The 12,541-nt window shown below is 38.7% G+C and overlaps 1 protein-coding gene across 3 annotated transcripts; it reads left to right on the top strand.

Moving 5' to 3' along the window:
- The first annotated feature begins 18 nt into the window (after positions 1–18).
- Positions 19–11,385, top strand: LOC132978972 (ceramide synthase 2-like). Of its 3 annotated transcripts, XM_061044380.1 has the most exons (12): positions 19–166; positions 1,083–1,253; positions 2,446–2,659; positions 3,974–4,091; positions 4,721–4,839; positions 5,039–5,096; positions 5,277–5,327; positions 7,202–7,294; positions 7,540–7,668; positions 9,225–9,334; positions 9,461–9,614; positions 9,770–11,385. In XM_061044380.1, the coding sequence occupies exons 3-12, from the start codon at positions 2,493–2,495 to the stop codon at positions 9,989–9,991; spliced, it is 1,221 nt and encodes a 406-aa protein (XP_060900363.1). In that variant the 5' UTR covers positions 19–166; positions 1,083–1,253; positions 2,446–2,492; the 3' UTR covers positions 9,992–11,385. The 3 variants fall into 3 exon arrangements, with proteins under 3 accessions (XP_060900363.1, XP_060900362.1, XP_060900361.1); XM_061044379.1 differs by lacking the exon at positions 19–166 and having other exon boundaries at positions 566–1,253; positions 2,492–2,659; XM_061044378.1 differs by lacking the exon at positions 19–166 and having other exon boundaries at positions 566–1,253.
- Positions 11,386–12,541: the final 1,156 nt, after the last annotated feature.

Below are 12,541 nucleotides of genomic sequence, written 5' to 3'. Positions count from 1 at the left end.
AGCACATTACATATAGATCAGGGTAAAGTGTGTAGGCTCCACAGCCACACCAAGCACACTCCATTAGAGGTGTGTTTACCTTCAAACTAGGGAGTCCTGGAAGCGTCCGGGATTGTTGCTGTGGGTGTCAGCTGCTGCTTTCCTGGAGAACAGTAAACTAGGATAAGTGAGTTTAACCTACAATGGAGCACAAGGAAATGTAATAAAATATACTCTGTATTTCCTATCAGAGATCTGTCATGAAATGTTTCTTACTAAAGTTACTTGTGGTAGCATAGGCTTTAAGGAAATGTAATGAGATACAAGGCATAATGCATTATAACAAATTCAGCCAGGGTTTTGTCAAGCACGCACTAGAGTAATACAAACTTAACTCCATGTGAACTGAAGTTTGTATACTATACATTGGGCTCAAAAGCTGATGTTGTCATGACTCGTAGATTAGTCTAATGTTTAATGGCTAGAATTAGAAAAATAGCAGAAGTACAAAATAGTCATAAAGTCACTAACCGTGTCCAAAAACGGTTCAGTCCACAATGACAAAGCAATATTTAAAGTACTGTTGTCCGGTGATAACACTTAATTTTCACGACTGAATGTTGCAAGGTGTTTCACTGTTTGACTTTGAGCTTTTAAAAGCTTAGGCTACCCAACATGTTTAAGGTATGTTACAGGGCTAATATAACACCATTTCAGCCAAAAACATTACAGAGGCTTGTGATTTCACGTAATGACTGTATAATAGGATAAGCTATAATAAGCTTGTACCAGCTTTGTTGCCCTGGCTTTGTGACCATCGCTCCAACAGCAGGAGACGCCCCAGGTGTTTCATTAGCTGCTCAAATATCAAGTTACATCCTAACCGGAAACCTTCAGAATAAGAGCACGCCAGAATGATCTGTATCGCCAATGATGGAAGTTTGGATGAAGAATTGTGTGAAAAGATGATTTTAATTTTTGTTTTGTTTTGGAAGAAATGTTTCGTCCTCAAGAGTAGTGGGGGCACCGGTCACAACACATGAGTTTCATTTTGTAATAAGTAGGCGTTTCTAATCCGTATCATGTCTAACTTTACACCTGAGCCGTGATGACGGTCCACCTCCTGTCTGCTGTAGCCTAGTTGAAGGGATAAAGCGGTGCCGATAAGGCGCATCCATAACCAGGGAAAGCTCAAACAAAACACAGTTTTCAGTGGATTTTATCTTCTGTATCCAGGAGTGACCAATTCACCTACAGCACAGAGCAGCCTCTAGGTGAGTTTTTGTTCTGCAGACTGGTTCTCATTATACAATGTCGTTTATTTCACGTTGAAATACCCTTCTTACTTACGATCGGGGTTTCATCGGGAAAACCTTGTTGAGATTAAAAATGTAATTTTCAAGTGTCCTAGACAAAAAAAAGTCATCAGCACATAAAGTTTCTGACAACAGACAAATAGTCATAGCCTACATAAGATAGGTTACATAATTAGAATACATTATAGCAAATAGGATTTGTCAAGATCACCTACAAATACGATATCAGGCAGAATATCTACAGTCAGATGGGATTGTCCCCAGTCATTTCACATACCCTTACAAGCATCCCATGAGACCAGCTCATTAAGTTTCAGGTGTTTTTGTAAAGCAAAGGGAGCAGCAAACTTTTTCCGAGTTCAGTTGTAAACTTTGGAACAGAGGGTAAGAAAAGCCCCCGGGATCGAGGCTTGTGAGTTCCTGTACACAAGTCTCCTTTTGGACTCAAACAAAAGGTAGCGTTTTTACTAGCAGCTGAATATGAGGAGTAAAAGAGAGAGATTCATTAGGTCGAAAACAGACTTGATCTGTGTAACCTGAGAAGTGGAGATTGAAGGCTGTTTCAGTGGCTTCACTGTTTTTTAATGGTTGAACAGTGGTTAAAGATAGTTATAACTGTGGGAGAGAGCTAGATACGAGTATTCTGAGAAGTCTCATCAGCATATAAATAAACATGTGCAATAGAAACATTTTGATTAATGTTAATGATATAAAGAATGAATAGGAGTGGCCCCAGGTGTGTCAGGGGTCAGTCCTGGGGCCACTCCTATTTATTCGGGTAAACACTTGTCTGGTTATCTATGTTTGTGGTGTTTTTGGTTTCGCTTATGTTTTTATTTTATTATGGCATTTGTTATTGTAAATATTTTGAGGTGAGTTTTCAACAGTTCAGAATATTCTTGTGTGGATTTTACATAGGGTTAATGATGGACAGAGTTATATTCTACTATAATTTTAATGTTGTATTCTAACCTGAGGTAGGGATACACACACACACACACACACACACACACACACACACACACACAAATTGTCACCGACTGCTGTCTTGTATCAAATCAAATCAAGTCCCAGTACAAATATCTCCACAACCTTAGTTTACCTGAATGACATCACATTTACATGAAGACCAGGGTTTTAACGTTTTCAGTGTTCCCCACCTTTTTTCTTCAACTCCACCTCTTCATCAAGAACAGAATGGACCTGCTGCCTGATGTCTGGAGACAGGATTTCTGGCTTCCTTCAGGTGTGACCTGGATGGACATGGACCAGCTGGCAGATGCTGACCGGCCGCGACCCCTGGACCTCCTCATAGCTCTGCCACTTGCACTGTGTTTTGTCGCACTACGTTACCTGTTTGACAGGTAAAAATACAACTGCCCTCTTTGTTCTTTATAGATAGGGGTGGCATGTTTGGCATATTGTCAGCTTGATGGTAAGAGCCATAGTTATCACTGCAGTAGTTTAGCTCAACAATATAAAAATGATTTTGTCTGACCTGAATTAAAATCTAGATTTTTCTTTAAAGAAACATGATCATCTGAAAAATAAATGCATGGATGACTTTTTCTTAGTCGGCAGGAGAAAGTAATGACCAGATTTTGCTTAATGGTCTCCGTTAAGCAAAGCAGAACTGCATATTTAGTCAGCTGTGTTTTATAAGAGATCTGAGTCAAAGCTGTGGGCCTTTTTACTAACATTATTAGACAGGGCACCCAAAACAGGGGAGATATTTTAAAAGTACTGGAGACAGAGTAATAATGAGCATGTCAGGTTTGGAGTAATGCAGCTGTAGAACTTCTTTGAAGAATCCAATTTTTAATTCTGCTAGATAGGCCATGGTATTTGAAAGTATAGTGATGCCACTTTTTAACTGTACAATACATAGAGTTGAGGGTCCTTGGTGTAACAATGAAAGTCTATGCTGTGCCTATATTGGATTTGCCACAGGGGTAGCATGTAAACAGTGAATAAGAGGGGAACCAAAATGGACCCCTGGGGGACCCCAAAAGAAAGAGGAGCACAAGAGGATGAAGCATCTCCCGCATTACAAAAAAAAATACCTCACTGATAGATATGAGATGAACCAGTCCAGTGCCACACCACTGATGCCAACAATCATTGAAAATCGTGACCCGAGCTGTCTCTTTGCTGTGTTAGGAGCTGAACCCAGATTTAAATTGAGATCTGACTGTCATTCATAAAAGATATCAAGATTTTAGATACAAATGGCAGCTTGGAGATGGGTCTAAGATTACTTTAAAAAGGGGGATCAAGACAGGGTTTCTTCAAATGGTTGTGAGCTTTGGCATGTTTAAAAACGTAGCAGCTTATAATAGTTAAAATATCTTGACCAACTGACTGCAACACAGCTTTTAAAAACCAAATAGGAATGCAATCTGAAAGGCAGGTGGATGATTTGGAAATTGTGGCAGTGTGTTCTAGGGTTGCCGGAGAGATTTCACTGAGTGGTATTACTAATAAGCATAAACAAAAAAAACTGTCTTTGCCACCTACTGTAATGCATGCATTGTATTTTCAGTGTAACCCTCAGTTATATCTCTTCTACTGTATCGTTTGTTGTTTACAGTGAATGTGACTATAGGATCAGAGGTCTGCTGTCCCAGTGGGTGTATCATCATTTATTTTAGCTTTCTTTTTGTTTGCCTTCCCCCCAGGTATTTAGCCCCACCCATGGGAAGATGTTTGGGGGTAAAGAAAAGATTACAAGTTACTGCAGCCCCCTCCCCAAAGCTGGAGTCGTTTTACACCCAGAGGAGCAGACAGCCTACACAGGTTAGTCTGAAAAGTCTTCAGTCATTGCAACTCAGCTACATTTAAAGAACATTGTTATTTCTTTCACATGAAGTTACCTGAGCACACTGAGGGGACCAATATGATATATTATTTTAAGTGTTTACCTCCTGTTGTAAGTCAATTGGGGAGTACAGTTCTGAGTTTTGTGATGGTCACACATTCTTGTCCATTAAATACCTACAGCCCGGGGGGAAATACACCACCCTATGTACCTCTCATTATCCTCTTTAAGCTTTTGGAAAAACTAGAAATGGTCCCAGAAAATGATGCATATTTGCCTTCTTCTTCAGGTTAGAGCAAAATGATAAGGATAAATACGGAAAAAAATAGAGTGCATCATGTGACCCTTTAATTAATCCCATTGGGCCTATTTATCTTAATCAGTTTTGGAATACCCACAAACACCAGTAGATCCAAAGAAAACCTTACTATTACACTTTCAACCATTTTAATTTTGCTACTGCATAGTTTCATAGTACCTGTCAGTTTTAATTTGATTTGCCTCTATCTTAAACTCTATAATATAATAGATTATTACAGCAACACCTCCTGCTCCTCATACTTCTCCATCTCTCTAACTTGAGCCTTCCGGGGTTTATTTTTTTCAGAGTGAAATTGTAAGTTTGATGTCACTGTGTGGTAAAACTCAAAGGCAGATCGAGACCTGGTTCAGACTTCGTAGGAACCAAGACAGACCATGTCAAACTAAGAAGTTTGGTGAGGCTGCGTAAGTGTTCTCTCCTTCAGTTACCCTCCACAGTTCAGGTTTTAGATGGCTTCACTCCAGAGCACTTCCTTCACCACCCACTGAAAATGTCCATACTCAGCAGGAGAAGTATACTGACACCTTTCCTATTTATGCTTATTAATCTGTAGGCTTGTTTTTTATTGGTCTTTGTTTAAATTTGTTTTTTGTTTTTTTACAGTTGGAGGTTCTTTTTCTACCTCACAGCCTTCACTGCTGGTCTCGTCTGTTTGATTGATGTGAGTACTTTGAAAAGTTTGACAGCAAAAGCATTGTCACGAAACATAGCTTTTGTTTCTTATAACAATACTTCTCTGTGAATTAGAGTGTATTGAAATAATTCAGTAGTTCATGTTTTGTTTGTTTGTTGAGATACAGGTTCAGATTTATTCTTTAAACTTTGTTGTATTTCTCCACAGACGCCATGGTTCTGGGACCGCAGGGAATGTTGGAGGGGATACCCAGTTCAGGTGAAAACATGAATTCTTGTTGTAGCCTATACTGCTGTGTCAGCTTTTAAGGGTAGTCTTAGTCAGTTACAAACACAGGAACAGAACTGGCAGAGGGTTGTATTAGGAAGCGAGATCAATGAGACTCAACAGACACATAGCAGACTCTCTTTAAATTAGGTCCACTAGAGCCACATGTCAACTTTCTCTGCACTCCTTACCTGGAAGAGACAGCTATGTTCAGAGTTCATTGAATTCATTTTCATTATTTCTTTCAAAACTTTTTTTGAGTTGAAGGAATACATTTTTGAAAAGTTTTATCCAAATGTCACATTAGCAGTGCCTCAGAACAAGGCCATGCTGTTAAAATGACACAATGCATTCAGTAGCAGAAAACCCATTTTTGAGACTTGGGCTGAAGTGGAAAAGTCCAGTCCTTCTTTTTCTTTTCCTAAACAGTTTATTGACATTAATGGTCAGAAAGAAAAGTGTGAAGGAGAAGTCATTTAGACTTAGGGGGAAAACAACTGTGGCACTCAGAGAATATGTCTACACATCAGACTCACATAAGTCTGTGTTGGTTAGACCTCAATATTCCTTGGAGAAACTGCAAAAAGTGCACCTTTTTTCACCCAGTGCCCTTTTAGCCATCAAAACTGTACAGTTGGAGAAGGTTTTATGAATTACCAAAACTGAAACAAAAAGTTTTTCACCACATTAGAATAGATTGTTGCTCATCATCACCGCTCTCAGTTTATATTGATTCACATGGATCATGTTGATGCAGCAAAGTTTTGAATGTTGTTTCACTAATGGGAGCCTTCTTATGCTAAAAAAAATAAGTTTTGCCAGCAGCCTATAGAACTAGAATTGGTCTTGAGCTATAACCACTGATGCAATGAACCAACAATAAGTCTGCTCCTGCATGAAGAGCCGAGTATTTGTACTGCAGGCTGATGTACTAATGAGAGCAGGTGTGCAGACTAGGAGCTGAGAGTGAGCTGATTAACAGCTCTGCTCATCTTACACAGGTGGGAAAAAATGGGAACAAGGAAGGTGGACCACACCCAGGACAGTGCACACACACACACACACACACACACACACACACACACACACAGAGATACAGACAGGGACCTACAAGGCAACACTTTGAATCCTAAAAGGAGAATAGCCACATCTGTAACATAATCTTGCAGAAATCTGGGTGTGAAGGAAACAGATTCGATTTTTTTTAGAAGGGAAAATTTTCAACAAGAACAAAAACAGGAATTTATTTATTTCCTCTTTACACACTGATACCAAAGAGAACAATGAATCTTAGCTTTGTTTCAACCTGATATCATGTTCAGTAAATAGTTGATGGTTAGTAGTGCAGAACAGAACAATCTGGTTTGTGTAAATGTCCTCCTGGCATTTCCATAGTTTTCTTTTAAACTATGGAAACGGTTTCTTTATCTTTTCAGTCATATTCAACTTAGTCTGCTGCTACTTTTAGGGAAAATATTTTTTATTGTAGAGCAAAGAATTAGCTTGCGGGCTGCAAGTAAGGTTGTTTTATTTTAAATAAGAAAACCGTTTACCAGTTATTTAGAAACAATCCAACAGGAAACAACTTTTCTACAACTTTGGAGAAAGGTTTTATATCTCTTATTATGCCAGAGCTACTCTCAGAGGTTGGATTATTGTAAAGTGTAAAAAAAATTCTGTTTCTTTAGGTGAAGTGATGTCATAGCAGCAGATAGTTGCCAGTACATAGACAGTACACAGATAGTAACACTGATGTCAGAATCATTTTGAAACGTGTACAAGGATGCTGGTCTATGTGTGAAGTATCAGAGAATTATAAACATGTCCTGGGTTTTTCCTAATGCTTCCTTATGTTTCATTCACAGCCCATGGAGACAACTCATTACTGGTACTACATGTTAGAGCTGGGCTTTTATGGCTCTTTACTCCTCCGGATCTCTGTGGACATCAAGAGGAAGGTGAGGACCTGAGTATTCATTTATAATTTCTCCTCTTAGTTTGTAACCAACATTGTAATTTAGAGGCCATAAGTCTTCTGTTTGCTTCAGCCTGCTCATATTTTGCGTTGATGTTTCCCATTGCTGCTCTCGTGAGAAACTCAGCTGCACACAATGTTGATAAGCGCAGGAATATCACTTCTTCTATTGACATACGGAGGTCTTTCTGTTTTACTGGCTTGATTTGCAAATGTTTTATCTTCCAGGATTTTAAAGAACAGGTGATTCATCATCTGGCCACCATCTTCCTGCTCAGCTTCTCCTACTGTGTCAACTACATTCGTATTGGGACCTTGGTCATGCTGCTCCATGACTCCTCTGACATCCTGCTGGAGGTAACAATAGATCGTACTTACTCTGTGCTAATGAGGTCAATTCAAATTATTTTCTAAAAAGATTTGTAGGCAGACTCCTGCAGCTGTTATGTGACCATGGTGGGATCCAAAAGAACAACTTGCACATTGAGAGTCGCATGTCATCTATTCAGCCTTAGCCACATGGGACATTACAAATGTAATTAATTCCTTGGGGGCATTTAACCATAGTTTCGCCTCTCAGTTGCCATTTTCTGCCTCTGTGTATCTGTAACACGGTAAGAAAGACGTCTAAACTTGAGTCAGTGGCGCATGCTGGGCTGTTCTTAGAACTATCTGCTCTGAGATCTCTGCATGAGCCTGCAGGACGTTTCTGTCAGCAGGCGGATCCTGTAACTGAGTCTTAACAGCTAGAGGTGACTTTGGTTGAAGTGCACACACACAACAAAAGATTGTATGTGAGAAACCAATTAAAAAGCCAAATATGCTGTTCTATTGCAATCAGTGAGATGTCTATCAGGGAAAACCAGCAAAGACAAGAACAAAGACGTACAAATCATGCCAACTACATTTCAAACAAAAAGAACATAGCATAGACCTACACTGCTGGGAAGCTGACCCTCATCCTGAACAAAGCTGACATTGGGTCAAGACAGGTCAAATCACCCTTTATTTACAGCAAGCTAAAGAAGCAACAGGAGCTGACCCAAAGTGTTTACGCTCAATGCAGACAGTTTAAAATCAGCCTTAGTAAATGTACAGAGGAGAAATGCAATAAAATCAATTATAGATAATGCAATGAAACTGTGATAATAGTTAGATAGATATCATTATAAAATAAGGAACAAAGTAATATAACCCGAAGAAGGGAACAATTAATAGAACTAACAACAGAGTAAAGAGCAAGAGGAAATCACTGGAATAAAACCGATTTAATTCAAATCAAGGGAATAGGTTAGTCGTTCTGGTTATTATGAGATAATAGGTTTGATATGGTTATCAGCTAATAAAAGAAGTGTAAGGCTTTAGCTGGTGACAGAACAAGGATGGCCAACATGGTTCAATTCAATTTCTTCATCCTAGGCTGAAGGAACGGCCTTGCCATACAGCAATTGGTGTTATATTCACAGATTGAGTTTGTTAAGTGAGCAGACTCTGTCAGATTGTGCAGCCTAGCAGTGATGCTCGAGGTTGTAGTTCTTTGAAAAACACCTTATCTAACCTTAAAGACAGACATTATATAATGACAATACAGGAGGCCCTAAAATTTAGCCTCAGGGGAAATCTTGTGAAAGCAGATGAGGACAAGCAGTTTCCAGTGTTATCTGAAAAGAAAAGGTTCTTTCTCTATGGTAGGAGATTAGCCTTTTAAAAGCACTGCCCTGGACCAACCTTGTATTCCAGATTTTCAAAATAATTAAAAGGGGCGTTGAAAGCACAAATGGTCCTGCAAATCTTCCTGTTTACTATCATCCTAACCTCCTGCCTTGGCTCATTCACTTTTAAAATATTGTGTCATAAAGCTTCAAATGTGGTTTGTATTTGTTTGATCCATTAATTCACTCTTATGTTTGCAGTCGGCCAAGATGTTTAACTACGGCTCTGGCTGGAGAAGAACATGTGACACACTGTTTGTTGTGTTTGCTGTTGTCTTCCTTGTGACTCGACTGGTAGTTTTCCCCAGCAAGTAAGGTCTACTCTTAAGATGTTTTCTGTGCTTGCTGATTCAAGATTAGACTTTACTATAGTCATTGGTAAATCGTAATTCTTTTGTCAGAAACACTTTTTTAACAAGTTATTTGATCATTTACAGAATCATCCATACCACCCTGGTGCTGTCCATGGAGGTGTTTGAACCTTTTGTTGGCTACTATTTTTTCAATGTCCTGCTGATGGTGCTGCAGGCTCTTCACATCTTCTGGGCTGGTTTGATCTTACGCATGGTCTACAAGTTCCTGAAAGGCAAGGTAAGAATCACAGGGTATCTCTGACTGTCATATCATAAATACATTCTGACATAGTAGCTTTCATACGGGAATATATACTGTACATTAAGTCAATTCCTTTGATTATATTAGACCACTTTCTTTGTGTTTAACCCATAATCTGCTTCTGTCTCCAGCTGGAAAAAGATGAGCGCAGCGATGAAGAGAGTGAGGACGTTGAGGATGAAGAGGACAGTAAAGGGGAAGAAGTAAATAAGGATCAAGGAGGCGATTACTGTTGGGAGAAAAGTAAAGACTCCCTGAACTCAAAACTGTCTGTGCTGACCAACAGTTGTGTCCTAAATAACTTAACCAACCACAGGGCGTCTATAGCTGACAGAATGCGGAAAGCTCAATAAAGTCTACAGTATTCTGATAACAGGAAGTTGAACTATCTCACTGTTTCAGTGATGCCTTACACATTGCATGGATGATATCTTTTACGCTCTCTACAGTTCCTGAATCAGATCATATTTCATTTTTACTGAGAGCAAAGCTAAGCGAGTAAAGCTGCGAGAGTCTACTCATTAGTCCTTGTAAAATGCTCACACAGGAGAGGAGAAATGTAATCCATTGATCTCTGGGTTATGGGTCCAGCATGCTTCCAATGCACAACTCTAGTCACCCCTGAAGGGACTTGAACCCACAACCTCTGGCTTGCGGGGCCAGTACAACTGGGGCTGGTGAATATAAACTGAGGCCTTAGTATAAAATTAGCAACACTGACATTTTAGATAGATAGATAGATAGATTGACTCTTTATTGTCATTGTATACAAGGACACAACGTTTATGGGTTGAGGAGTAGAGGAGTAGAGGAGACGGGGCGAGTGGGTGTCTCTGCGGGATGGGAGAGGGGAGCCAACAATCCACTGAGCTGTTTTGACGATCCGCTGAAGATCCTTCTTTTCTGCTTTGATATTTTTAAGGTCACAATTTTATGGAGATGGACAGTAGTCTGTGTATGAAGTGAAATTATGGAATCTTAAAAGCGTCTAGTGCCTTGTTTGAAAAACAATATAAAAACAAATATATATGTGTAGATACAATTGTTGGATAGGTGATATAGGTAATAGGTGATTAGGTGATGATAGGTAATTTCCTATTGTAAAATAATGAAGTTATGTTAAATAAGTTATTTTATACGACGGAGGATTAGGGCCACGTTAAAAATTGTATTTATTTATTTTTAATTTTGAGATTATTCTCGTAAATTTACGAGAATAAACTCGTAAATTTAGAAGTTTAAAGTCATAAATTAAGGAGTTAGAGACCAGCCTGCGCAAAATGATGAAAGTGGAACTCTTAAAGTATTTTCCTCTGCAAACAACTTCCTCCAAGTCAGATGTGTGGTCTTGCAAGACCTGGTTTATTCTCGTAAATTTACAACTTTAATCTCAAATTTTATTTTATCATTTTATTTTTTTAATGTGGCCCAAATCCTCCGTCGTAATTTTAAATATAGGGGAAAATCCTCTTTTTACTTTTCTCTGTCTTGAGTCATTACTTTGGATTCTGTATAATTATCCTAGTGTTTAAATAACTACTCTTTTAAATGATATGTTCATATTCATTCCTGCCAAAAGTTTTTGTAAGCAGCCAGTTTACAGGTTTTTCACAACAGATAGCCTACACACGTGGTAGCAGATGAAAGACAAGGCATGGGCAAAGGTGGTTGTTAGAAATACAAAGTAATTCAATTGTTTGTAACATCCATTTAATATTTAAATGTTAAAAATAAATGCAAAACATTACTCTTTCTGTCTTGTAATTATTTTTCATTTTGACATTGTAATTTAGTGACACTGTACTCATGCACTCACCTCTCTTTGAACAATACTTTCCCGTATCTTTGTGTTGGCTTTTTATAATACGTAGCAGAGCAGGTTTTGAATATGTTTAATCAATCTTTAATTTAATAGGTTATAATCGTGGTCTCGCGTTACTGTGGGCGTCATGGTGATATTTTGCTGCAGCGCTTATTTGAATTACACTGCCATCTGGGGGCGTGAAAAAGTGTGACACTGGCACCCTGTTGGCCTACCTGTAAAACAGATGGAACATTCTAGTTTAATGTTACAGTGGTAACTATGAATAAATAAGGTGGGTCAGTTTGGTGCAGTGTTTACCTGTTTAAATACCTAATAACATGAAGGGTGTGGGAGCCGAAGCTTCTCGATCAAGCACGTGATCGGTTTTGTATACTACGTCACCCATTTCCATCACTTCTCCACTTCAATGCAGTCAATTCAGACGGAGCAATTAGGGAGAGGCCCTCTTATTTTAATCAAAGGTGAGTGTTAGCCTACCCTACTTTGTTTTTATCAATCATTTTAGTTTGTCTTTTTTGCGCTATTTCACAATTTGCGTTTTTGTAAAACTTTTCAACAATTGTATAAGTGTACAAAAAACATAGGCTAGTTATCGGAAACTCTTTAAGTTGAAGCGTCGTCTTTCTCGTCTTTAATGTTGACCCCCGAGTGTTATTGTTTCCCACACTTTGTTAGTCATTGAATGGTTCATAATAACTTTTGGTTAAGTGCATTGAAGGAATCAGCGGCATCAGCTTTTGTGCAACTGTATTCGACATTAAACATACACTGTTTATAATCGTTGCCTCTTTAAATGAGGTTTTAATCGTTTTTACTTTACAACAATACCACCTCTCCCCCAAGCGGTTGAAATTGGTATTACACGTGTGCTAAATCTGTTAATGACAGCTGCCACAAGGGAGCGCTCCTTCACTGGTGATTTACATTATCATAAAACAATGGGAAACCCGCTGTACTGTATTATAATGTATTGTTATTTATATTTGTCTAAGCATTGTTTCCGTGCATGGTTGTCTTGGCGCTGGTTTAGTCAGTTTATGTAGTGTGTTTTTCATTCATTTTTTCATCTTAAATGAAA

This window comes from Labrus mixtus, chromosome 8, assembly GCF_963584025.1.
Source record: "Labrus mixtus chromosome 8, fLabMix1.1, whole genome shotgun sequence".
NCBI lineage: Eukaryota > Metazoa > Chordata > Actinopteri > Labriformes > Labridae > Labrus > Labrus mixtus.
This window is presented reverse-complemented; position numbering and strand designations above follow the sequence as displayed.